General features: G+C 41.0%; 2 protein-coding genes across 8 annotated transcripts in view; one reads left to right on the top strand and one right to left on the bottom strand.

Moving 5' to 3' along the window:
• Positions 1-26,809, top strand: part of LOC127373071 (uncharacterized) — a 395,753-nt gene that overhangs the window by 239,215 nt on the left and 129,729 nt on the right. The gene's annotated exons all lie outside the window — the stretch shown is intronic.
• The window catches only part of ryr2a (ryanodine receptor 2a (cardiac)), a 324,810-nt gene that overhangs the window by 185,351 nt on the left and 112,650 nt on the right, over positions 1-26,809 (bottom strand). For all 6 annotated transcript variants that reach the window (XM_051417108.1, XM_051417109.1, XM_051417107.1 and 3 more), the window contains 22 exons: positions 23,837-23,972; positions 23,449-23,544; positions 22,494-22,612; positions 22,191-22,324; positions 20,223-20,464; positions 19,770-19,962; positions 16,962-17,166; positions 16,652-16,756; positions 15,603-15,706; positions 13,768-13,851; positions 13,351-13,510; positions 12,951-13,098; positions 12,714-12,817; positions 9,460-9,564; positions 9,201-9,375; positions 8,508-8,716; positions 6,380-6,556; positions 5,919-6,064; positions 5,664-5,778; positions 5,113-5,273; positions 2,499-2,658; positions 859-945 (listed from right to left, as the gene is read on the bottom strand). In XM_051417108.1, the coding sequence (XP_051273068.1) occupies positions 859-945; positions 2,499-2,658; positions 5,113-5,273; positions 5,664-5,778; positions 5,919-6,064; positions 6,380-6,556; positions 8,508-8,716; positions 9,201-9,375; positions 9,460-9,564; positions 12,714-12,817; positions 12,951-13,098; positions 13,351-13,510; positions 13,768-13,851; positions 15,603-15,706; positions 16,652-16,756; positions 16,962-17,166; positions 19,770-19,962; positions 20,223-20,464; positions 22,191-22,324; positions 22,494-22,612; positions 23,449-23,544; positions 23,837-23,972 (3,165 nt within the window). The remainder of the gene's footprint in view (positions 1-858; positions 946-2,498; positions 2,659-5,112; positions 5,274-5,663; positions 5,779-5,918; positions 6,065-6,379; positions 6,557-8,507; positions 8,717-9,200; positions 9,376-9,459; positions 9,565-12,713; positions 12,818-12,950; positions 13,099-13,350; positions 13,511-13,767; positions 13,852-15,602; positions 15,707-16,651; positions 16,757-16,961; positions 17,167-19,769; positions 19,963-20,222; positions 20,465-22,190; positions 22,325-22,493; positions 22,613-23,448; positions 23,545-23,836; positions 23,973-26,809) is intronic.

The following is a 26,809-nucleotide window of genomic DNA, read 5'->3' on the forward strand; positions in this document are numbered from 1 at the left end:
GACACATTTCTTTCTGTAAACCATGTGTTGGTTGTAGTCTGATTATGTATAAGACATCATTTCATCTCAACCTGATATTACAAACACTGGGGTAATCATTTTACTGAGGACCAAACAGTTAGCCTAAGTGGTCTGTTTTTGAGTGTTTTGCTCAATGCGGACAGGTAATTTAAACTCTGTCAACTCTGTTGATTTCAAGCTTCCTCTTCTACCAAAAGGTGTAATAAAACATCATTAAAACTATTGACAAACTAATCAAGTATAGCTTTATTCCTTTAAATTAAGATAAGATAAAAATATAATATATAATAATATATAGAAAAAAATAGAGTTACATGTACACAATACATATACAGGTTTCTATATATATATATATATATATATATATATATATATATACACACACACCGATCAGCCATAACATTATGAGCACTGAAGTGAATAACACTGATTATCTGGTTATCATGGCACCTGTCAGTGGGTGGGATATATTAGGCAGCAAATGAACATTTTGTCCTCAAGTTGATGTGTTAGAAGTGGTCAGTACCACCAGGGTGCCCAGGTGATCATAATGTTATGGCTGATCACTGTATATATACACACAGAATAAAATATATACAACAGTATAGTTTAAAGGAAATACAGACTATAAAATTGGCCTATGACTATACAGTACAGGTATAATATTAATAATGTGCATGTAAGAAATCATATGTGATTGTATTTTTCTATTCTCATTTAATATAATGTGTATTTTCTTATCTGTTGTGTTGTTTCTTAAGCTGTTGTAACAAGTGAATTTCCCCAGTCTTGTCTTATCTTATCTTAAGTAGTTTAACATTTGAGTCATTTTTTCACCTTAATACGCCCCAGTTCGAACTGGAAGACATTGGGGCTGGTGGCCTTGGCAAACACTGCTGGGAAAAGCTTTGTACTAGGCTCCACCTGTGGAGAGGAGAGAGTGCTTAGCTAGTTACTAATTTCTAGCTAAAAACAGTCAAATAAAAGTTTTTCTAGTTAAAAATCAAGTTTAAATGCTTTTCACATGTATTCATGGTTTTCCTTTTTATTAAAAGGAGAAAAAAATTTTTCTGAAATGCTCATTTAGGCTCTGAACCTCTGAGTGGGCTAGTAATTTGAAGCTGAACAGCTGGGACACAGAGACTATGTAAACAAACTTGCTCTGGTGAATGTAAAGTAAAAGCCAAGAACAGACAGGGGCTCCTGTCAAATTGCCAAAGAAGTAGGTCCTACATAAATGGTAAATGGACCTATACTTGTATAGCGCCTTTCTAGTCTTCCGACCACTCAAAGCACTTTTACACTATGTGCCACATTCACCCTTTCACACACATTCACTCAGTGATGGCAAAGTCCATCGAACAGAAACTACACACGGCATCGGGAGCAACTTGGGGTTTAGTATCTTGCGCAAGGATACTTCGACGCGTGGCACCAGGAGCCGGGGATCGAACCCACAACCTTCCGATTAAGGAGCGACCCGCTCTGCCTCTGAGCCACAGCCGCCCTACATCCTTTACTAAACGTTTTTCTTGACCTAGATGGAAAACGTCATGAGGTCAAGGAAAGATGTGAAGGAACATTCATAAGGACTTAGTAAAAGACAACCTAAGAGCGGGGCTGAGAGAACCCGACTGCACTTTACTATGCTATGTAATTAGGTGATGTGGATGTTGATGACATATTACCGATATTGTTTATACTTAATGCTGATCATATTGTACATGGTAAATGGTAAATGGACCGACCACTCAAAGCACTTTTACACTATGTGCCACAATCACCCATTCACACACATTCATATAGTGATGAAAAAGTCCATCGAACAGAAACATACTCATTAATTCACATTTACACACCGATGCACAGCAGAATTTAGAGAATTCAAACAGTTTTATTTTTTTTTAGCAGTAGGTTTGAAGAATAAAGAGCACAATTAGCTGCACATGTCATGATCAATCAGGCACCCCGAGGTACTATGTGTAATAGCGATCTACCCTGCAAACTGACATTAAATGGTACTGGTCCTGATGTTGGGAAAGCATGCAATGATGCAGAAAAAAGTCTATTTTTTAAACTGTAAGGAGTACAAAGTTGGATATTTGTCGTGTTCAGCAATACAAGGTGCAGGGCAAGGCTGGAAAGCTAATGTGGGTTGTTCAAAGTCTGCTGTCTGACTATCAATGAGTGTGATGTTACTGATTTATTAATTGATTATTTTATTGGCTACAGAATAGAATTTCTCTGACGGAGCCAGCAGCATTCTATTTGAAAGCATTTGAAACCAAAGAATATAAAATATAAATTTCTCCCTTTTTGTTTTTTTAATTTCTCTCAAAGATATGATTACGGAGCAAATGTCAGCATATATGTTGTCCTACCATCTGTACAATGACAAAAACAGTCAGAAAAGGACAAGAAGACAGAAACAGGAAAATTACTATTCAGGAACCTGTAACACTATATCAAATATTTACCTGGTAGTATGTGCTGAGTTCTTTGCCGTTGGCTGTGAAGGTCAGCAGTCCATTTGTTGTGTCAACCAGACAGCCAATTTCTAAGCCGTTGTTGTTCCTCCCCTGACCAGGACTGCTGCTCTCTCCAGCCCACACCATGTAACAGTTACTTCGCTTTATACTGGAGAACACAGAAACACCACGTAACAGTTACTACACTACAAAAAGGAATCTCAAGAAAAAAGCCTTGTTTCTGGGAAATTAGTCTTATTTGCTGTCTAATTTGTGAAAAGAAAAATAATCTTGTCAAGCACGCTCGTTAAAAATATTGAGTTAGATATAACCAGTAACAAGTTAGAACAATGGTTTGCAGAATATCCCAGCAGAGGATAAGATTATTTTAACATAAGACCACTTGCACAACTTCTCAGTTTAAGAGAAAGTGGTCTTGTTCCAGTGTTGTAAATGAAGCAGATGTTTAGTTTTAAATTTGTTTAATAAAAAACACTAAAAATAAAAATGTTTCCGGTGTCTTCGATTAAATAATTTTTCTTTGCGAATTATTCATCTTAGATTAAGGTACAAGTGAGTTGTTATTTGGAGGAGCAGCAGCTCTCTATGGGATTTGCTGGAGACACAGAGGGAAGCGAGTTGGAGCGCTTATTAAACTGAGACAGCGGGGGTTTCGTACTGTGCTTCTGTCATTACACCTGCTGAATATCCATCCAACAAGATGGATGAACTGCTGCTCCTCAACAAAACAAATATGGATACTTTCACAGATCTGCCGCCCAGTGCTTCACTGAAACATCATTATCACATCACATCCCAGACACCACACTCCACCTGCGGGCCGTGTAACGGAGCTCTCTGGGAAGATGAGGGCAGGCGGAATCTGCTTTTACATTAACGAAGGTTGGTGTACAGATGTCACAGTGTTCAGCAACTCATGTAGACCTTATGCATAAACTGCAAACCAGTTTATTTACCGCAGTAGTTATTTCCACCTCAGGCCAGTGTAATGAGGCGTTACTTCACTGGCTGACCAGATAACAAATGTGGAGAAAAAAACATCCAGACTCCCTGCTTATTGTTCCTGGGAACTTTAAGAGCAAACCTCAGACATGAACTTCTAAAATATAGACAGCATATTAAGTGTCCCACCAGGGATACTAACAGACTGGACCACTACACCACAATAAAGGATGCCTACTGCTCTGTTCCCGTCAGTGTGGACAGGCCTGCAGAACATTACCAACTACAAGAGACCATCCCCCCACAATGTGGTGAACCATCAACTGGCTGACGACCTGAATGTGTTTTACTGATTGGTTTTACTGTAGATTTGAAAAGACCACATTCACACCTCTCCCTGCTCAAATATCATACAGCTACCTACAGTGTGCTCTCCCCACTGCTCTTCTCCCTCTAAACAAATGACTGCACCTCAAAAGAGGTGTCATATTCCTGAAGTTCGCAGATAACAACAATCATCGGCTCATCATGACTCAAACATCTACTGTACCTGTAAACTATTTATTATTTATTTTCCAATTGTTAAATTTAGTTTCTTTTTTAAAACCATAAAAACAATCATTCAAATACATCTACGTATGCTGTGCATACTGCATAATATGTACAGTACATGCTGTATGTGTTGTATATATTGTATATACAGTAGTGTGACTTGCTCAAATTTTTGTCTAGTTTTAAGGCCGATTACAGGCTTTAAGTGGGGTGGAGTGGGAGTTCAGGGGGAAGGGGGGTCTCCTGCTAAACTCTGCATCGAGGAGCTCCCCCTTCCCCCTGAATTTACACTCCACCCCACCCTCCATGGACTGAACTGTTTTTCTTCCCATATTCCCAACCACTGACCCCCTCTCCAATCTTGTACTTACATCCGCACTATATAATTTACTACCAATCTGTTTAAACTGTAAATATCTTAACATAATAGCTGTATATATCTCTGCTAGTACATTCATATATATATCTATAATGTTATATATTTTTTTATATATCCCTGTACATATGCACATTACTCTGCACTTTACTGCTTTTGCACTTGTGAGGTTAGATGCTTAACGGCATTTCATTGTTTTAGTACTTGTACAATGACAATAAAGTTGAATCTAATCTAATCTAAGAGATAAGAGATTCCTTTATTTATCCCCCTTAGGAGAAATTCAGGTTGACACAGCAGCAATAGGGCAAAGTATTGCAAAACAGAGAACAAAGAATTTTATTACAAAATACAAAATAGAATAGAATATAAAACTATAAATGAAAGTATATACATCTAATCTAAAAGTGGCTAGTTTTTTATGCTAGTTTTAAGACCTCTAGCTATGCTAAATATGTTTACCCCATTGCCAGATTTATTTGCTCAATACAAGAAAATATTATTATATTTCAGAATATTTTGCTTGTTTTGGAGCTGTTTTTGCAGTGTACATTTTATACTGGAGAACAGACAGAAAGAGCATGTTACTTAAATCATACTGTATACATTATGTAATTATAGTCGCAAGCAAAAATGACAACCTGCCGCATTGTTGACACATACCTGCCCAACAAACAAATGATACAATAAAGAATTTACCCTAAGATACGGGTTGGTTGCAACTAGACTAACCTCTCATGAACTTTGCCCTTCTCGTCTCCCAGGGTAACAGTGACTGTTCGGACATTGTGCAGGTCGAAGCCTGGGTCAAACTGATGGAAGTCAGAGGTTACCCAGCCCACCCAAACACTGCTGGGTTCCTGACCAGGAAAGATCCGCACCGCGTAGTAGTGCTGCACAGAAAGAGATGCAATAAACTCAGCTGCAGTGCACTTGATCACAGTTGCTTTCCCAAACTTTACAACTTTACAACATGCATATTATGAAACAGTAAATCAATACATAGAATTAAGAACACTTGGGTAAACACTTCTATCAGGTGCAAGGGATAAACATTATTTGCTACAAAGCAAATACATACAAATTTTGCATGTAACAGATTTAATGACTGAACTATAACACTTTTCTGTACATATGATATCAATAATGTATTCATTTTAGAATCATTTCGTACATCTTTAGCCTTATTTATGAGTAGGGAGCTACTCATCATACGTCATTAGTAACATATACGTATGTTGTATGTTTAAGTGTTTTGTGAATTTTACTTTGTATTGTCTTACAGTAGAGGCCTGCATGAGGAATTCGTATTCATCTCTGTCATCAGCCATCACCTCCTCTGACAGACGAGCAGATGATGGACAGCTGTTGTCTGGCTTGTTTCTCTTTAACATGAACCTGGTAAATAAGATGGATGGTTTAGGGTTTATTTAGGGTATGGGGTTCAAGTTTAAAAATAGTGGTCAAACACAATAACAGAAAGGTAAAAAATTAAGTGTTGAATCTTCACTGCCGATATGAGGAAATGGAGGGTTTACCGTTGCTTGAGCTTTGAGGGCTTCTCCTGGTTATAGTCTTTGTGGTTGTTGAATTCATCCCTCTCAGGTCCATTAGGACCATTGTGACCATGAGAAGACTTCATTAGCACTTCAAAGTCGGACACAGTTTCAAAGTCCTCCAGCTCCTGCAGAAACAGACAGTGAACACACCACGCATATTCCCAATCATATAAGGTTTACACTTGCAGGTAAATGTGAGCAGTAAATGTTAATGTGGTGAGCTTTCCTTAATAGTTCTATTAACAATATTAAACAGCTGAAATGAATGGAGATGTACAGTATAATTTACAGCAGCAAAATATACAATTAATTCCACTGCAGTAGTAGGGGAGACTGCAACATAACAGATGGATTGTATCTGAGTGTGTGTTACACACTTAGTATCAGTCCGTCATATGTGTATATGTGTTAAGCACACGTCATGGTTGTGGTGCTGTTACCCTCTTTGGGGAGAAGAGGCTTTCATTAAGTAGGGATCTTGAGAAGGATTCTGCACACTCTATGGGCATGCTCAGTCTGTAGAAGGTAATGTCAGTATAACTGTTCTGTGAGCCAAATGACCTCTGGGTGACCCTTAGGCATGGACATGACTCCACTGTCCCATCTATCCTTGTCACCTGAAAAAGGAGGAAAATCAAAAACCATTACTTTCGTATTTAAAGTTATTGTCCTTTTAATGCCATGCCAAAGGTTGCACATGCAGATGCACTGACTGGTAGGTCTTTCGAACTTGCTACATTTTTGTTTTAATCAGTTATTTTTTTATTTTTTTAGAATCTCCACTGCACATCACTGAATTATTTTTGATTGTATTTGAGTTTAAAAGGCTAAGCCAAAACTTTTCAAAACAAGGCTAACTCCTTCAAACTCTGTTTTCCACTTTATCGCTGAAACATGGATCACCTATCACAGAAATAGTGTACTGTGATTGGACAAAGGAGTGTGAGGTTTGGATTAAAGAGCAGCAGATCTTGAGACGATCCACCCAGCTAGATAGGCCAGACCAGCCCACCACAGTGGGTGTTGTCACCCCAGGAGGAGAGGAGGAGAGCCGGAGAAGAGCCACGCTGGCCCAGCTTAGACTTAAGGCTGAGTAGTAATAGCAGTAGTAGTTGTCTTTCTTTCTTTATCCCCTCCCCTCCCCTCCCCCGTCAATGATGCTGGGTGCTCAAACGCAGTGTATAGTGTAAAGTGGATGGATACTTTTTATGTGAAAATGGAACTATATTTGTTACCTGCTGTTTACATTCCCCATGGGTGTATATAGGGATGTATATGTACAACGATCAGCCACAACGTATGACCACCTGGGCACCCTGTCAGGTCTGTGGCTACGCAGACCCATACGCAACAAACTGCAATGCACTGTGTGTTCTGATACTTTGACCGCCACCCATTACCTTGTCCCCACTTCATCGCTTTTCTTTCCTTGGACCACTTTTGATAGGTACTGTCCACTGCAGACCGGGAACACCCAACAAGAGCTGCAGTTTTGGAGATGCTCTGAACATCTAACCATTACAATTTGTCCCTTGTCAAAGTCGCTCAAAACCTTACGCTGCACATTTTTTCTGCTTCTAACACATCAACATTTTCACTTGCTGCCTAATATATCCCACCCACTGACAGGTGCAACGATAACAAGATAATCAGTGTTATTCACTTCATAATGTTATGGCTGATCAGTGTATATTTATAACTGTATATATTATTTTATTAGGGCTTAGCCACGCCCCCCAGAATGAGACCCCTAGACATGTACTACCGACATATATAAAAATTGGTACGCACGTGTATCATTATCAGCCAAGAAAAAAAGCCTCTTGGACCCATACCCTAAACCCAAAAGGAAGTCGGCCATTTTGAATTTCGTGGTCATTTTTGTATTTGAACAAACTCTTCTTAGGTAATTTATTGGATCGACTTCAAATTTCAGTGAAAGACCATCACGTTTAAAAGTTGTGCTATTTGTGAATGTACGTTGAACGGCTCGCACCTGGCATGGCTTCCACTTTTGACAAAATGCCATTAAACAGGAAGTTCTCATAACTTTACTGTACTTTGTCCAATCACAAACGAAACTTCATGTTTGATAAGAGTCCTGCCCTCCCTGAACCTACATGCCAATATTCAGATAGTACTACTTCTAGCAGGATGATCGGATTCAGATCAAATCTGGCCAGAAGACCCTTGAGACATTGATGATGATGCTATGCTATGCTATGATTCTTGTGACTATTTGTCAAAGATGGTCTTTTTCTGACGATTTGCACATGTTGTATTTTAACAAACTCCTAGGTAATTGTTTGGATCGACTTTAAATTTGGTCAGTGCAATCTAATGACTGAAAAGATTAAAAGTTGCTCTTTGTGTCATTTTAAAACCTTGTGTTGTATAATGATAAATACATCTCCTGTACTGTCAGTTTAGCATGTTACAATAATTTATTTATTGTTTGAAGAGTTAATGTTAATTAAAAGCTCTACCAAAAATCTACAGTAAATGCAGATTCTACCAGGTACTAGTAGCTACTTGGTCCTGAGTGGAAGTATATGTCACTCCCCTTACCTCTATGTGTTGGTGGTTGGTGGGGACAGGTACAAACTGAGGTAGCCTTTTGCTGAGCCACATAGTGACATCCCGGTTCATGTTGACAGCGAATGGTTCGTATCCTTCCTGCAGGCCGCAGATGGTGAAGTACTTTAGAGTGCTAACGTCTTTACCAAAGTTCATCCTCCCCACCTGACACACACCTAGACTGCACACTGGTATAAAACCTGGAGACAGACAGAACAAATCAAAGACTAAGGTGATGCAAAGAGGAACCATTTAACATTTGTACAACTCAATATTCACCTTGTCAATTGAGAAATTGAAGAGATATCTTCTGAAAATGTTATAACGCACTGGTTAACAATTATATGTTACACATCTGACTGCAGGCAGGACTAATGTAATTTCATCTTTGATAATGTTCAGACAACCACTCCCCCATGGGACCCTTACATAGAAGGACAAGACTTGACTACTACGAAACTACTAAGCTTTAACATTAATGAAAAGAAGCAGGTCGTGCTTTCCTTGTTCTGTAATTTGCATGACTCTTGTTTTAAAGAGTTTACAAAAGAACCAGGATTCAAACTTTCCTTCAGTATGATCATTCGTATGATTTTCTTTGTTGCCTTGTTGCAAGTCAAGGCTAAAAAGCAGTGTTGTGTAGAGCCATGTGCATGTGTGTGTTGTTAATAACATAGTACTGACCTCCACCAACTTCAAAGTCCTTGAAAGCCAGCTCAGATCCAGAGTCATCCAGCAGAACTTCTCCATTAAGTGTGAACATCATGGTGTGTTCATTCAGATCCACCATGCAGCCAATGACGTCCCCTGTCTGCCAGGCACGCCCAAAGTGCTCATTACCCTGGTGCCAGCGCTGGACCTACAAAATAAAAAAAATAAAATAAAAAATCAGATTTATTGAACTGAAACTGAACAAATGAAGAGAAAAGAAAAATCAAGACACCTTGAAACCATCGAAGACAAAAGCCTGCTCATCAGATCCCAGCTCCTGGTCTGGGAGGCATCCAGGCCTGGCCCAGCCCACCCTCATCTCTCCTGCTGTTAATACCTGGAAGAGAAGCAGTAATGGGTTAACATCCAGTTCAAGAACTGGAAAACTGTGACAGTGAAAGCTCAGTGGATAACTTAGTTTATTTGGGGTTTTGGGACATCTGAAAACAAACATGTATATTCTACTACTTGGTGTCTGCAGCTTATGGTGGATCAAGGAGCATGTGGAATAGTAACAACATTTAGTGAAAGGTTTTTTATAATTTCCTTCTTCTAATCTATAGTGTACTGGAAGAATAGGCCAGGGGTAGGCAACCTGCAGCTCTGAAGCCGCTCTCCAGTGCCTCCCTATGGCCACAGCCATCTAAAGACATTCATGATTAATAGTTGTGCTATTTAAGACATTCCGTCAAAGTGCGTGACCGTGGTGTGGCGTCCAATTTCAAGGATTTCAGTAGGGAAGAACAGCTTTTGGTTTAAGTCTAACCGCAACTTCCAATCACGTGCTCCGCTGAACTGCCCAGCATCTGGTCTTGAGGTAGTGAGACTGGCTTGACCCTCACCCTCCTGGACAAATGTTGTTGCCTGCCAGCGGGATGATGGGGGTTGAAGGGCATTCACATTCATCCGTCGCGTTTCCAGCAGTGCTGCAAGACACTTTAGCACCTGGTTGTGTCACCAGGTGTAACGGCCTTGGGTGAGGCTGGTCTTGCAGCCCACTAAGATGTGCTTCAGTGTTGCTGGAGTCGGGCAGAATGAGCATGTGGGGTCTTTGCCATACAACTGGCTGAGGTTCTTGGGAGATGGCAGGACATCGTAGGCAGCCTTGATGGTGAAGCTTGCTCTGAATGCCTCCATTTCCCATAGCTCTTGCCAGGAGATCTTCCTCTTCTCCACTCCTTCCCATGTCATCCACCGCCCTTGCTTCGCCTGCGAGACAGTCTTTGCGCTCCTGTCAGCCTCCTTTTGCTGACGTACTCTTGCACCACGAGCTTGCGTCTTTGGGACGGAGTGGCCTTGTTCCAGCCAGGTGTGCTGGTCCCGAGGCCCAGACCACTCCTCCCCTGCTGCACTTAGCCCACGATGTCCCTATACCTGAGAGCTGCTTTTGCCTGCTCTGTTGCAGCTGATAGGGTCCACTTCCTCCAAGTAGCAAGGATGGGGGGAGCTTGGGCTACAAATGGATCACGAATAGCATCATTTCCAGTCTTACTTTGGCGCAGATCTAAAATTATTTTGCCGTAGAGCCCAATACTGCTGAGGCACCTGGGAAGACCAAGCCACTTCCTTGCATAGGAGCTAACCAGTCTCTCCAGCTTTTCCACCTTTAAGATTGGAACTTCGTACAGGGTGAGTGGCCACATGAGGCATGGAAGTAGCCCAAATTGCATGCACCGGAGCTTCAGCTTGCCAGGAAACAGGGTTCTGTCAATGTTCTCCAGGCCGCTGGTTACGTCCTGGAATAGCGTCATCGCCAATGTGAAAGTGTTGGTCTGACAGTTTACCCTTGATGATGGAGATGCTTCTGGACTTGCTTGGCTTGATCTTCATGCGAGCCAGCTTGATGTTGTCTTGTAGCTTTCTCAATCTCAATCAATGCATCAGGTGATGTAGACAAGAACATTGTCAAAGCTGCAGTCAAGGCCTCATTTGTTACCCCAGAACTTCTGCCTCCAACTGAGTCCTCAACCAAATACCACTGCTAAAGAGTTTACTTCCGGATCATGGTGTGGATTAAAGGAAGGTGACATGAACACAGTGGATTGGGGATGGAAACTGGTGAACAACCGGTTCTTGCCAGTTATGACCAGTAAGACTGCTGCCCCAGAAAGCCTCCTGCAAATGATCCACTGTAATTGCACAACTGCCTGCCAAACACAACGGTGCAGTTGCAGGGCATATGGACTACCATGCATGCCTGCTTGTGGACCATGTCAAGTTGGGAATTGTGAGAATCACTATAATCAACCTCTATGGGAGGAAGAGTGTGACGACTAATGGTAAATCTAGTGAAGGTCATAGGGCAAAAATTTATAAAAAATAAACCAGAATAAGAGGAAACAACTGAAGAAAATATATGTATAAAAAAAAGTATTAAAAAAATATATAAGGCAAAAAAAAAAAAAAAAAACGCATAGAATTTTTACATCATCTGAATGAGATGAAGCGCTATGGCAGGAGACTGAGGAGAACCCCACTTCTGATACAGAGGCATAAAAAAGCCAGACTGCAGTTTGCTGAGTAAGCCTCAATCCTTCTGAGAGAATGTTTTGTGGACAGATGAGACTAAGGTAGAGCTTCTTAAGCACGTCATTCTACTGTTTACAAAAAACAGAATGAGGCCTACAAAGAAAAGAACACTGTACCTACAGTCAAATATGGTGGAGGTTCAAAGATGTTTTGGGGTTGTTTTGCCGCCTCTGGCACTGGGTGCATTGATTGTGTGCAAGGAATCATGAAATCTGGAGACTATCAAAAGATTTTGGCCCGTAATGTAGGGCCTAGTGTCAGAAAAGCTAGGTCTGCGTCAGAGGTCATGGGTGTTCCAGCAGGACAATGACCCAAAACATACCTCACAAAGCACCCAGAAATGGTTGGAGGCAAAGCGCTGGAGAATTCTGAAGTGGCCAGCAATGAGTCCGCATCTAAATCCCACAGAACACCTATGGAATTACTGTTGCGAGAAGGCACCCTTCAAATCTGAGAGACCTGGAGCAGTTATAACCCAAACACAATATGAAGTCGGCCAATTTGAATTCCGTGGTCATTTTTGGCGATTTGCACACATTGTATTTGAACAAACTCCTCCTAGGGAATTTATCGGCTCAACTTTATATTTAAATTTGTGGAGTGTAAGGGCCAGTTCATCACTGCTTGCAGCTTCAATTTCTATTTATCATTGTTGTATGCCTAAAGTGATTCTAACTTCCTTCAATTCTTCAAATAATGGTTGTGATAATGTATTAGAAATCCCCACAGATGTTAGAAAGGTCAGACCCCTTCTTTTGGGAGCTCAACTCCAACTGGCTCCCACATAACTCTAACCCTGGTTAGGTTTAGGAAAAGATCATGATTTGTGTTAAAATAAGTATGTTATGTTGCAAGACATGTTGCAATTACTGTGGCAAGAAAGCACGTGAAACATAAAACTTTAAATGATACATTTCAGAGCAATACTGACATACCCCTTATTATGTATCTTCTTACCTCTAGCTCAAAGTACCACTTCCCTGCATTAACACAGTAGGTTTTCTCTGCTCTGAAAATACGGAATCTCTCATCGGACAGGTTGCTGAGGTCAGACTGAGCTGCTGGATGAGGGGGAGTCAGAGGGGAAGAATGGTTAAGGGAAGCATCTACTGAGCAAACTCATGGACAAACTATCATTTTCTTTATACTTTGTATAATCAAGGTAGTAATTTTTGCAGCCAAAAATTATTATACCATGGTCCTGGTCAGGAGCTTCCAGGTTGTATCCATATCCTAGCAGAGTCCTGACAGCCTCCCTGAGACTATCCTTGTTGGACTTCTTGGTTCTCTCATCCAGAAGAATGTAGGGGACCAGGCGAGGATTTCTTCGATTCTTCACATCCTGAGAAGGGACAGAGAAAAGACGAATAAAAAGGAAATAACCAATAACTCTATAGAACTGTAGTGCTGTCTGAGAAAAGTGAAAAAGTAGTTCTTGCCCCTCCCTGATTACCATCACTTAGGTGCTCTTTAGCTGCTTGGATTACTATTATTATTGATATGGACAACCCCATCGCAGTTTGTCTTTTTTGGCATGGCACATAGTCTTTTGTTTTTTTTCCACAATAATACAGTATATGTCACAGTCTCCTACCTGTTGGATGCCATAGGTCCAGCCCTGGCGGATGCGGTCTCTTGCCCAGACGTTGTGTGCATTCTCAGCCAGTTTGTCCACCATGGCTTCCTGGGTGGATGTCAGTTTGATGTGACTGAGGTCCAACGGAGCAGGTTTATAGCCACTGGACAACTCATAGCTGCATAGATAGAGTTGAGTCAGAGTCAATAGCTATCCAGATGTTCAACAACCTTCGTGTACTGACATCTAAGAGTCTCTGTTGGTCTGGTCATCTTAATATGATTTTTGTTCAACATCATGTTAAGTATCATCCTGCATCCCATCCTTGTTGACTTGTGGCAATACTTATGTTTTATAATACTGTATAAAACATTATATGGTTTTATACAGTATTTTATAATACTGTATAAAACACAAGTATACAATACAACTTACGTTGGTGACAGTTTCATACTCTTGACTTTCTCTACAGCATGTTCATCTGCTAGGCCAACATGGCAACCTAAGGCCAGGAGAGTTCTGTAACACACACAATCAAATACATTATTTATTTATTTTTTAGTATTCAGGTCTTTGATATTTAGCCAAACATTACCCCTACGTTTAACTGCCTAGCCACAGAAATAAACTTGTTCACTATGCAGGCAATGAGTCTGCACATGTGACTCAGATCTGTTTTATTATGACAGTGGGAACAGAATAAGTCTGATCTGATCTCAATTCTGATTTGGGCCTTCTTAGCTAGAGCTCGAAATGTTCATAAACTACTTTTTCGTGTTCCTCCTATGTGCTTTGTCCGATTCGCACAAAATTTTTCACGTAGCATCTGGGGACCGCCCTTATAAAAAAGTATTTAAAGAATTTTGATATTTCAAAAAATAAGCACGTTATAAAATTAGCACTTCCTGTAAATGTTTCGTCAAAAAAGGAAGTGGACCATTTCTCCACATTGGTATGTCCGATTGACACCAAGCTTGAGCCCATAGTTCTCCATGTCTTCCTTAGGCATCGTGCACAATTTCAGGCCATTGCCACAAGGTGGCGCTCTTTAAAATGAAGAAGTTTATATCTCCGCATAGGCACGTGTGATTAAAATGAAACTTGGTAAGATGCACAATGTAACGTGCCGAGATGTACAAAAAAGCCTCTTGGACCCATACCCCAAACCCCACGGGAAGTCGACCATTTTGATATTCATTTTCAACTTTTCGCCTTGTATTTGACTGTACATTGAAGGGCGTGTCCATGTCTTTCCGTCAAAGTTGGCCATTTTGAATTCCGTGCTCACTTTCGGTGAATTTTTCGCCTTGTATTTGAACAAACTCCTCCTAGGGAATTTATCGGATCTACTTCAAAATAGTCAGTACAGTCCAAAAATGCTGCTGATTAAAAGTTGTGCTATTTGTGCATATACATTAAAAGGCATGTCCGTGGCGTGGCATCAAAGTCAGCCATTTTGAATTTTTCTGTCATTTTCTTTGATTTTTCATGTTGTATTTGAACGAACTCCTCCTAGGGAATTCATTGGATCTGCTTCAAAATTGGTCAGTACAGTTACAGTATAGTGCTGATTAAAAGTTGTGCTATTTGTACACGTACGTTGAAGGGCGCGTCCGTGGTGTGCTGTCAAATTTGGCCAGGTTGAACTGAATGTCAAACTGTGGTGCCATTTCTGGCACTTCGCAGACGCGTTTTCTTTTCGTTGTATTTGAACAAACTCCTACTAGGGAATTTATCGGATCAACTTCTAAATTCGTCAATACAGTTAAAAAATCCTGCTGATCAAAAGTTGTGCTATTTGTGACTGTATATCGAACCGCGTGCCCGTGACGACGTGTTGAATTCCGCCGATTGGCCATGAAACAGATATAACTAACATAAACTCATGTCCACTAAACGTCACATATTCTGTAACACGTCCTCACAATCTACATGACATATTGTCTACATGACAATATTCAGACAAAGTGATAGCGCCACCTACTGGCAACAGAAAGTAAGCCCTTTGTGGCAATTCTGAACTGATTTACGTGAAATTTTCATGTTCATGAAAGACTGCAAATGTTCATTTCACTGTACAACATTGTGTTGTATAAAGATAAACAAATTTCCTTGATCCATAAATCAGAATTGAGCGCTAAAGCTTGTAGTGCAAAGTTTGCTGATGTACAATATGAACACGTCATGCGTCATCAGGGCTAACAGGTTTCACAGATAAACATTTTATCTAACTATCATATCTTATGTTGCTCACTGCACTGATGCATTACTTGAGAGTCTCTAGAGACATCTGTAAGTTGTAGCTTCGCTCTTGTTCAGGAAGCTTGGAGAACTCCACCAGACAGGGGTGTTGCCGCTTGTTATCATCTCGCACCTGAAACACACACATAAAAAAGCGAAGAACAGTAAGGGAGCCTGTTGCTTGGCATCCTTTGATCTCAGGGCACAGGGAACCAGGGGACAACTGGATGCATGTAGGCATAGAACTGGAGCTTCTAGTGCACTGCTCTCTAACAGTTTTCACTACTGTTTGGGAAGTGATGTGTGATATACAGCAAGAAGTGCCAAACGTCTGGTGCTGCAGCTGTGCCAAAGTCAAAATACAACACAGGGTGTGTCAGCCTGAGCCAGACTGCACTCAGTAACTTAGTACGGTACTTAGGGCAGCTAACAGCTCAGCTCCACAGAGGTAGGTTAGGTTGAAGCCTGGCCTCCGCCTGCTAGGGAGATGTTGTTAAATACCTTAAGGTGATAAAATGAAAATGTGAAAATGTCACAAAAACACAGAATCTCACAGAGGTAACTGCAATTCCAAAAGGTTTCTGTTGTCATAGACAGGTGTAATCTCAGTCACACATAGCGCCATAACAGTAACTTCTGCAAGTAGGGTGCTGCTACGTTCTGTTTATAGCTCTTTTCAGACATGGAATACACACAATTTCTGGCTTCAACATGTTGTTTAAGTGATGGACTGTTGTCTTTCAAACATGAGATGATGCTCATTTGCCCTTAGATTTATGGTAAATGGACTGTACTTATATAGCACCTTTCTAGTCTTGCAACCACTCAATGCGCTGTACACTACATGCCACACTCACCCCATACACGCACATTCATACACTGATGGCAGTGGCTACCATGCAACGTGCCAACTGCTCACCAGAACGGACACTAATCATTCACACCAGTCATACACTGATGCGCAGCAGATTAGTGGATTCGCTCTACCTCTGAGCCACAGCCGCACGTTATGTAAAGAGGAGCATGTCTGAAAGGTTTATAATCAGTGTTTCATATACAGCATTGAGCTGTTACTCACTGCTCCGTAGGTCCAGCCAAGTTCTATCTTGTTCATCACCCACAGTTCATGAATGTTTTCGGCAAGCTTCTCCCTGATCCTCTCCAAGTGAGGTGGCAGCATAATCTACACATAGACAGACAAACATTGTATTTAAATCGCTTAGGACACTTCTGTAGCTTCAGTCTGGCTGTGCCCTTTGTTTTTTGACTGACAAATAATGTAAATATATTATGTGTTTATTCATATAGTTATTTATTTCATAATGTCATAATGGCCTATATAAATGACCATTCCTCTAAGCTGGCAATAACCTGAAAGTAGTCTGTACCTGGCTGGTGTCCACAGGTGTCGGGGTGAATGCTGCCTGGCTCAGGGTGATGGTAGGTCCCAGTAGGTCTCTGGCTGCAGTCTGGTCCTGACTAGGCTCCAGCTTCAGCTTCTCCCTGGGCAACACCGCCTCATAACAAGGGGCGTAGCCTGGAGGAGGGAGGAACTTAAACTCCCCATGACGCCCCCCGAGAAGGAAACGCACCCTGAAGTGTGACAAATGACAAACAGAGGTATCAAGGAAGAGGGTATGATTTCAACATGGAAAATTTTATTTATTTACTTTCCCACATATGATAATGTAGCAGTCTGCACAACCACCAAACCCAGTAAGTTAGATAGCTAGCATCAGACTTTTTTATCAGCCTGACTGGTCAGATTTCAGATTTCTGCACAAGATAACAAAAGTTAAAGTTTATTTCTTATATATATATATATATATATATATATATATAAACACCAACATTTTAATAGCCACACATAATATAAACCTGGAAAAGTGCAGTTTTTTGTTCTTCTGGTGTTTGAAGTTCAGAAAGTGTCAGAAGTATATTTCTCATACCCTGACTACCATTTATTTTGCTGTATTAATATTGCCTTTTAACCAGTTGTACAATATGCATAGCACAGTATGTTCATCTTAGGGATGCATGATATGGATATTCTTTCAGCTGATATGATAACCAATAATTTCACATTTCACAAGTTCATAACCTGCATTTTTCCCACACTTGATGGGAAGAAAGTCTGAGATGCAGTGAGCAAAGATGGATTTAATATTCCATACTTCTGTTCTAAACAAATCTAACTAATCCAATTACTGTTGTTAACAAAAACAACAATAAACAACAGTTCTGACTCTTTAAATGTTCATCAAAAGACTTCGCAAACATACTTCTCTATCTCTCTAACAATTTTTTTGCATAATGTAAAAACAACTGATTTAATTATCCCGATAATTCTTAATAATAATAATTTCCCATTATCAGACAATATTTTATCGGGCCCGATAATCATCGTGCATCCCTAGTTAATCTAATTGTGTGACACTGAACCTTGATTCTACAAATGATGTCCAGTACATATCAATCAACGTGCAATGCTATTCTACTGTAGGTAGAGGTTGTGGCTTATTATTAATACAAAGTGTAACTTTTACTACCAACATACGAGAAACATAGCCTTTTTTTGGCCTCATAGTGTTAAAGGTGACTCTCTGTTGTACTACATTTACCACCTTTTTGACACTTTTATGGTTATGTGTTTGATGTTCAGACAAAATATATTCAAGTTTATTCTGACAAAAAGGAACAGACAAATAAAGTGGCAAAGAGCGATGAATGGGCCCTCGCACTCGGTGCCGTCAGGGTGTGCTGCAGCCGCGTCATGTGCTGGCGTTACACCACAACATGAAAATTTCATGGAAATCAGGCTAAGCCATTTTGCGACACCCATCAACGGGACCAAGACAATACCTTAGACTTCGCCATGACTAAATTTTGTGCAACGTTTCATTAGGTTAACACAAAAGCTGTTTTTCTGCCGCGTCGCCATGGCAACATGGTTCTTCGAAAATTCTTAAGATAAATAAGATGTCATCGTCATCAACCTAAGGGAGTTCAGACAGAATTTCAGCTGGATCTGGTCAATCTGCTGGAAGATATAAATAAAAGTATAAAAATGACATTACCTTTCACCACTAGGTGGCGCTCTCACTATTAGTGAATATTATCACATAGATATATTCAGGGCGAGACTCTTATCAGACAAGTGAAGTTTGGCTGCTCAATGAATATTCATGAGGAGCACAACTTTTAATCCTGAGGGTTGTGCCCACTAAATTTGAAGTTGATCCGATAAATTCCCTAGGAGGAGTTCGTTCAAATACAACGTGTGCAAATCGCAGAAAATGACCACAAAATTCAAAAAGGCTGACTTCCTGTTGTGTTTGGGTTATGGGTCCAAGAGGCTTTTTTGTACATCCTAACATGACATATATGCCTGCCAATTTTCATTCATGTCCCCTAAACAGGACACTGGGGCTGGTTTTTGAAGGTTTGTAGGGGCACTATTTAAACCATTTTGACACACCCACAGGCAACGCTCAGATGAAATGTAAAATGCTGCCATGTGGGACGTGTGTGCCAAGTTTCATGAGGTGTTGAGCCTGTTTAGCCCCTGCAAAATGCGATCAAATGTTAAAACAACACAGTGATGCTCGCCGGGTCGCTATGCAACACGGTTCTATAAAAATTCATAAGATTCATGAGAGGTCATTGTCAACATTCTAAGGGTCTTCTGACTAATTTTCAGCTGGATGTGGTCAATCTGCTAGGAGAAATAGATTAAAGTGTAATAGATTCCACCACAAGGTGGCGCTAACACTTTTACTGAATATTATCACATAGATGTGTTCAGGGCGTGACTCTTATCAGACACTTGAGCTTTGGTGCCGAATGGACAATGTATACTCAAGTTACAGCAAATTCATGTATGTCCATGTTTGACGCCACTAGTTGGCCCTATGAGTATATCTGAATATTGTCATGTAGACGTGTTCAGGGCAGGACTCTTGTACTTGACTTGTACGCTGAAGTTATGACAACTTCCATTTTCATGGCGAGTCCTTGAAATTGGACGCCACACCACGGGCATGCCGTGGAAAGTGTTTAAATATGCGATCAAAGAGGCAAAAAATAATAATAATGAATAATAAATAATAATAAATAGGGCTTTCGCACTGGTCAGTGCTCGGGCCCTAATAATTAAATTTTCTTTTGGTGTCAATGGATTTCAGTGAAATACTGACTTGACTCCAGCAGAGAAGCTGGCCACAGGGAAGAAGAGGCCATCGGAGTTGAAGTTTTCAAACATGCCCTGAACTGGCTGGCCGTTGATCCTGAAGGAGATACTGGGCACGCTGAGGTCCAGGCAGCAGCTCACCACATCCTCTGCTCTCAGAAGATGCTGATTGGGTGAGTTAACAGTCCGCGCAATACATCCTGCATTGTGAGGACAGAGTTTAATTTGAAGGCAAGTTCATCCAGTTTGTTAGATCAAAGCATATTCAGTGAATGCTTTTAGACTATTTGGAAAGTAGCTTGTCCTAACTTGTTATTAAGCAGAAAAATATACAATTATTATTTAGCTGGTTATCATATAGAAGTACCAGCTATACACCATACACACACACACACACACACACACACACACACACACACACACACACACACACACACACACACACACACACACACCTCACCTGACCAGAGATGGAGTCCATCAAAGCCATATGAGTAGAGGTCATCACCCACCCCATTGCCTCCCCACCCCTCCCCCCCACTTGGGTAGGGTGCATAGCCACTGGTGTTGGCCCAGCCCACCCTGAGGTGAGTAGCCTCTGCTGTGATGAACGGCACTGCCTGATCCACAATCAGCTCGTAGTACCACTTCCTGTACTGAGCAGAGCCGTCACTGACTCCCAGGAAGATGTTGGGACGCATACTGTTGGGAGGATGAAGCAGAGGAGAGGCTGTCCATGAACTGTCTGAAAATTACCTTTTCGTGGGTTAGACTGACAATTTCTGAAAGCCAGCCAGTATTTGCTGCAATGGTCAGTCAGTTTAACAAAAATTTCATCCATGTTGGGTCTGTATTTTATAGCTAAAATCTAAATGCATTGGTCCCATGTTCTACTACTACTGGAAATCTTGATTTGTTTGATGATTTTAAACTTATTTCAGTTGCTCAGGTTTTCACAAAAAGTCTGCAAGACCAGACAATAATTTTTAATTTGAGTCTTCTCTTCAACTCAATACCTAAAATTTGGAAAGCTGCCTATGATGGGGCAGTTGTGGCTCAGGTGGTAGAGTGGGTTGTCTAGTAATCGGAGGGTCACTGGTTTGATTCCCAGCTCCCCCAGTCCAGTCGAGGCTTTCTTGAGCATGGCCGTCCATGTTAGTGTATGTATAGGTAAGCTTTGTATTATCGAGAGCACTTTGGATAGGTGTTGATGAGCAGTTGGCACCTTGTATGGCAGCCTCTGCCATCAGTGTCAGAATGTCTGTTTATATAAATGACTATGACATTCAAGCAACAATACACTTCTATATTGATGACAGTGTCCTTTATACGCATGTTCCCTCCATAATACAGATGGTGTAAGATTTTCAGATTGAATTTCCATTATTACATCAAACTGCTCTGCTGAGTTTAAAATTGCAAAGAAATTTCATGGTCATCTCTAAAGCTCACTTAGCATTTTCATGTCTGACGGTAAAGCTATTGAAAGGGTGCCCTCTTACAAGTACTTTGTAAAGCTTTTATTTAATGTGCTAATCCAGTTAGGAAGTCAGCCGTGGCTGGTAGTTCCTTCAAACTTGCTACATTTTGGCTTGAACTGTAGTTTTTTTTTGCTTTCTTGCTGAAAATATAATTGAATTATGTCTGATTGGATTTAATTTTGCCAAAATTGTTCAAATCAAGTGGATCAGTAGATTTTGACTATGGCAGCAGCTACATATGCACACATATTTATATCTATTGATGTATTTAAGGGCATCATGAAGAATGAGGTGATGGGGGCATTTGGTTGTTTTTCTAGACAAGGTACTGTGTTTGAATAGCCATTGATGAAGAAAATTTACATTTAGGCATAAAAGACTTCCAATTGTTATCTAGGAGCTGGTTCTGGCCCCCTACTGGTTTGGTCCCTTGATCTGTTGCATGCACCTTGATCTTGTCATATACCAAATATATATTCTGGTTGTCTCCTTCCCCCCTGCTAATTTATCTTTTAGGTCATCATGCAATTGCCCCCCCCCTTCCTGCCTTTCTGTTTCCATTGGTAATCACATGCCATCTGATTACTGCCTTTTGGCGCTAATGTTAATCATGTAATATCTGGTGACTGTGTTATCAATTGCTACCATTTATATACTGTCTCTTGCTCTAGTGTATAAAATTGCTTCATTTTATTTGCTCTGGGTCAGCTCACCGCTCTGTGTCAGTTGACCAGTATGTCAGCATGCTTTAATAAACTCACACCACCACAGCAAACCTCTGAACAAGACTTGAATGGTTTCTTTCTGAAGTTGTATATCGTAAGTTGCATTTTCATATGTTGTCATTTTGTACGGTCTTTCTTACAAAAGGTATTTTTGATCTCAATGGGACATCCTGGTACAATATAAAAAAATAAAAAATAATTAAATTGATTTTGTGTGTATACCTGCTTACGTGGTTGATCAGGCAGGTCTGCAGTAACAAGTCTCTTCCTGGCAGCAGGTTGTCGCAGATCAGGTGCTGGTTGGAGCGAACTGCCACGCCATGACACACACACAGCGAACACAACACATCTAGAACCTAGAACGGTACACACATATGTTAGTGTTACAGTATGAACACACACAAATAAATGTGGTTTATTTACATATGACTTTTAAACTGATTTCAAGGTGGATAATGGAAGCTTGTACACATGTGTGAAAGATATTCTGTATATGTATATAGTACTGTATATTTCTAAGAATACCTTGTGGTTGCGTCCATGCTTGTCCAGCAAAGATATAATGGATTTGATGTGTCCCTCTTTGATTATATTTAGTGCCTCAGGACTCTCCACGAGCACACAGTGAAGCACCTCTAGTATTCCTAAAGATACAAACACATGTACAGTAAGCATTCAAAACCAGGGACAGTATCCCCAAATAATCCAGGCACTTGGTAAATGGACTGCACTTATATTGCACTTTTTTAGTTTTCCGAGCAACTTTGGGTTTCAGTATCTTATCTAAGGATTCTTTGTCATGCAGCAGGGCGAGCCAGGGAACAAAAACGCCAATGTTCTGATTCTAACTTTAAGACTCCTTCGTAATTCAAAAAGCTTTGTAGCGTTAAGAGTAGCTCCTCAATCTGTAAGAAGTTAGAGAAATTCTAGAGAGACTCCTGAGTCACTGAGACCTCCTCAAAATCAGTCCTGGCTGGTCAAAGACAAACAGAAATCACTACAACAAATTCACTTTTACATTACTGTCATACTGAGGGGATTTACAGCAGCTCTGACCAGGACTCTGCGCAGCTGTGGTTCAGGAGGCAGAGTGGGTTGTCCACTAATAAGAAGGTTGGCAGTTTCTACATATACAATGGGCAAGCAGAGACTTCAGCAATGTTGACAGGCTAAGGATTTTGGAATGACAAAAAGTGGGTAAAAAGTGGGCTTGTTCAAAATAAATCAGGAAATCAATACAGGACTTTATGCTGGCGAGCTAGACAGTCAAGTCAAGCTATGTGAGGATATTCATGGTTATCCCAATTTATAATTATCATGGCGCAATAGTATGGTATATTATCCCATTGCTAGACACTTGTAAACTAATCAACTCATCAAAAAATACTTGTTTTTAAATATTCAAAATAATTACCAACAAATGCCCAAGTCAGGTTTCTTTCATGTGCTGTAGTGTCTTGTTAAAGGCAAGCTGACCTACCAGATGAGGCCTCCAGTCTCTCTAGTCTGCTAATCAGCCAGTCCAAGGAACCAGAAAACTGAGCACAGTTCTTCCTGTTTCCTCTGATTAGTGCCGCTGGGAGGACAGGACAAGGGACAGGAGAGCAGAGACATAACTTAAGAGGTGCTGCTATTATATGATAATGTGATAATCTTTCTCCTTATTTCCACATCTGTGTTTAATATTTTTCATCTCTTTGAATAATTGATTTCATCTAACTTGATGACTTTCCGTGAAGCCCTTTGTAAAGTCTGGTTTAATATAAAATTATTTTTGAATAATTTAGTAATAATCATTTAATTTATATGTGCAAATGTGTGTGTGTGTGTGTGTGTGTGTGTGTGTGTGTGTGTGTGTGTGTGTGTACCCAGTAGTTGGTAGAGAGAGTTGAGGATGGAGCTCCAGGCCTCTCCTGCCTCCCTTCCTACTGCCTCAGCAAAATGAGCTGCACTGCTGTAGACGTGAAGATGATCAATACACTCCAATACCAGGCTGATCATCCCCTACAGACACAAGTTGATGGTTTTACTGATTTATTCATTTGGATTCAGATAAGCATAATAATGAATTGGATAAGAGAATGAGACAAGAGTTCATATAGTCCTAGTGCATCCATATAACCATTAGCACTGTGAGGTCCCAACTGCAGATAAAAGAGGTTCAGAATTGTGAACAGTGACTCTGCAGTCACAGACCTAAGTCAAGCTGTATTCCAACTTGACACCCGTGCAGACTTGTGTCAGTATCTGTGTATGCTTTAAAATATAGCATTCAGGGTTCCTTCGTAGTTTGAAAAAGTATGGAATTAGATTTTGTTAGTCATTTCCATGTCTGGATAAGTATGGGAGAAAAAAATATTTGTCTTTCCACATTTCCACTATTTTGTTTTCTAAACATAAAATTCAGAATTTCAAATAACAAATTGATCATACAAGTGTTTGTCATCGTGTTTGGAGCAGGCAAGCCAGTGCAGCCAAGATTGTTCACAACAATGTGAGAGAAGTCGTCGAAAACAAGGCAAGAAGCACAGTGTGCGAACAAAGACTCCTACGCAGAGCTGCCATGTCACATTCTGCACAACAGCTCTGCCCCAGGTGTGTAACTGAACCAAATCCAGACATATGCCACCAAATTAGTTTGAAGGGAAAGACAAAGGAATTTTACATATAGATCATGCGGTACATAACATCACAAATAACCAAATATTAAGCCTGTCTAAACATTCTTTTTTCTGCGTAGTAAACCTTTATGGCTGCGTTCACTGTTGTTTCCATGGACATAGTGAATAAACAAGGCTGTACAGACTGGGTTTGGTGCTAATTGATTTTATGAGCTACAGTACCTAGCTACAATGTTCTGCTAATTATTTGGCAACATAATACCATACATCAGGGGTCAGCAATTAAGTTTGGCCTCGGGCCAGATATTTTCCAAGCCATTACATGGCGGGCCACAACCAAAACAATGGCTAATTTAATGAATTAATAGGGGAGGAGGGGTGATAGTGAAAATGATAGGTGCTCTTGAAATGACAGAGCAGACGCACTGAGACATTCAAGCGGGCTGATGTAGGTTACATTTGTGGACTGACCACTAGGGGGCAGTAGCGCGCCCCAGTGGTATAATTAGTAGCAATTATATGCCTGTTAAAAAAAAACATTTCCTGTTGCTGTTAGCTATCGAAAAATGGCACTATCAAAAAATCTCAAGAGAAAAATTAACAGCGAAAACAGGATCTTTCATGATGAATGGACAGAGAACTATGCCTTCATCCTCCCCAGTTTTATTAATGCAAAACCCACATGTCTGATCTGTAACGAGGGTGTCTCTGCATGCAAAGAGTACAATATTAGACGGCACCACGAAACGAAGCATGCTAATTTCAGGGTTGCGTTCCCTCAGAAGACAGAGGCACGAAAGCGTAAAATCGAAGCCCTGACAGGTGCTTATGCACACAGCACCAGGATCCTGGTGCGAGGCCTCACATCCCAACAGAAGGTAACTAGTGCGTCTCTGAAAGCGTCCTGGGTGCTCGCAAAGCACAACAAGCCATTCACTGACGCAGAGGTCTTCAAGGAGATGATGGTGACAGTTTTGGAGGAACTTGATACCAACAAGTCGATGGATGATGTGATCGGGTCAGTGAAACAGATGTCGCTCTCTGCGAGGTCCGCTGCCCGCCGCATAGAAGCGCTGTCTGATGCGGTGCTGGGTGCAATTATCGACGGTGTCAGTCACGCAAACTACTTTTCCTTAGCCATTGATGAGAGCACTGACAACACAGATGTAGCCCAGTTGTGCATTTATGTGAGATACTTTGATGGGAAGGATTTCAAGGAAGAGTTGCTGTCTCTTATTCCATTAGAAGGGCACACCACTGGAGATGCTATATTTGCGAAACTGGAAGAGTTGTTTCAGTTGCATTCATTATCATTTGAGAGGGTTAACCTAATTGTGACAGACGGGGCTCCTGCTATGGTGGGAAAGCACAGAGGTCTGGTGAGCAGGCTGAAAGAACTCGCCCCCCAAATGCACGGGCTGCACTGCCTCATCCACCAAAGTGTCCTCTGTGCCAGACTGAATGGCGAGCTAAAGAATGTTATGGACAAAGTGATGAAAGTCATTAACTTTGTCAGAGGTACAACAAGCACCCAGCATAGGCTTTTCAGACAACTTGTGGCTGAGTCAGCAGATGCCGCCCACGATGACTTGCTGCTTCACAATGATGTGCGCTGGTTAAGCAAGGGGAAAGCACTGGATCGCTTCTGTGCGCTACTGAATGAGATCAAAGCGTTCCTTGGAATGAGCAAGAGCAAGGCAGCAGCTGACCACCTTATCCTGCTGGAAGATGAAAAGTTCATGTCCAATGTAGCGTTTTTATCTGACATATTTGGCCACCTAAACCTGCTTAACCTTCAGCTACAGGGGGAGAGACAAAACCATCGTGGACATGGTTGAAAAACTGGAGTCATTCACGAGGAAGCTTGAGATGCTTGAGGCAGACATATCTACCGGCAGGCTCCTACATTTCAGCACACTGAAGAAGACAGCGGGAGAAGTGACGGAGTTGATGGTTGACTTCATCAAGAGGCTACGAGCCAACTTCACTTCTCGGTTTGATGACTACTCCATCCCAAAAGACATCATTGACTTTATACGTGACCCTGCAGTAAAACCAGCCGACAACTTCTCCTTCCTGGCGAAAGAAATGATCTCCTCTTTGGATCAGGCTGCGCTGGAAATGGAAATTATTGACTTCCAAACCACCTCAGTTGTGCGAGATGCGCTCAGAAGTGCGGAGTCCGTGAGTGCCTTTTGGGTAGGCCTACTATGCTCCGAG

This window comes from Dicentrarchus labrax, unplaced genomic scaffold (genome assembly GCF_905237075.1).
Source record: "Dicentrarchus labrax unplaced genomic scaffold, dlabrax2021, whole genome shotgun sequence".
Lineage (NCBI taxonomy): Eukaryota > Metazoa > Chordata > Actinopteri > Moronidae > Dicentrarchus > Dicentrarchus labrax.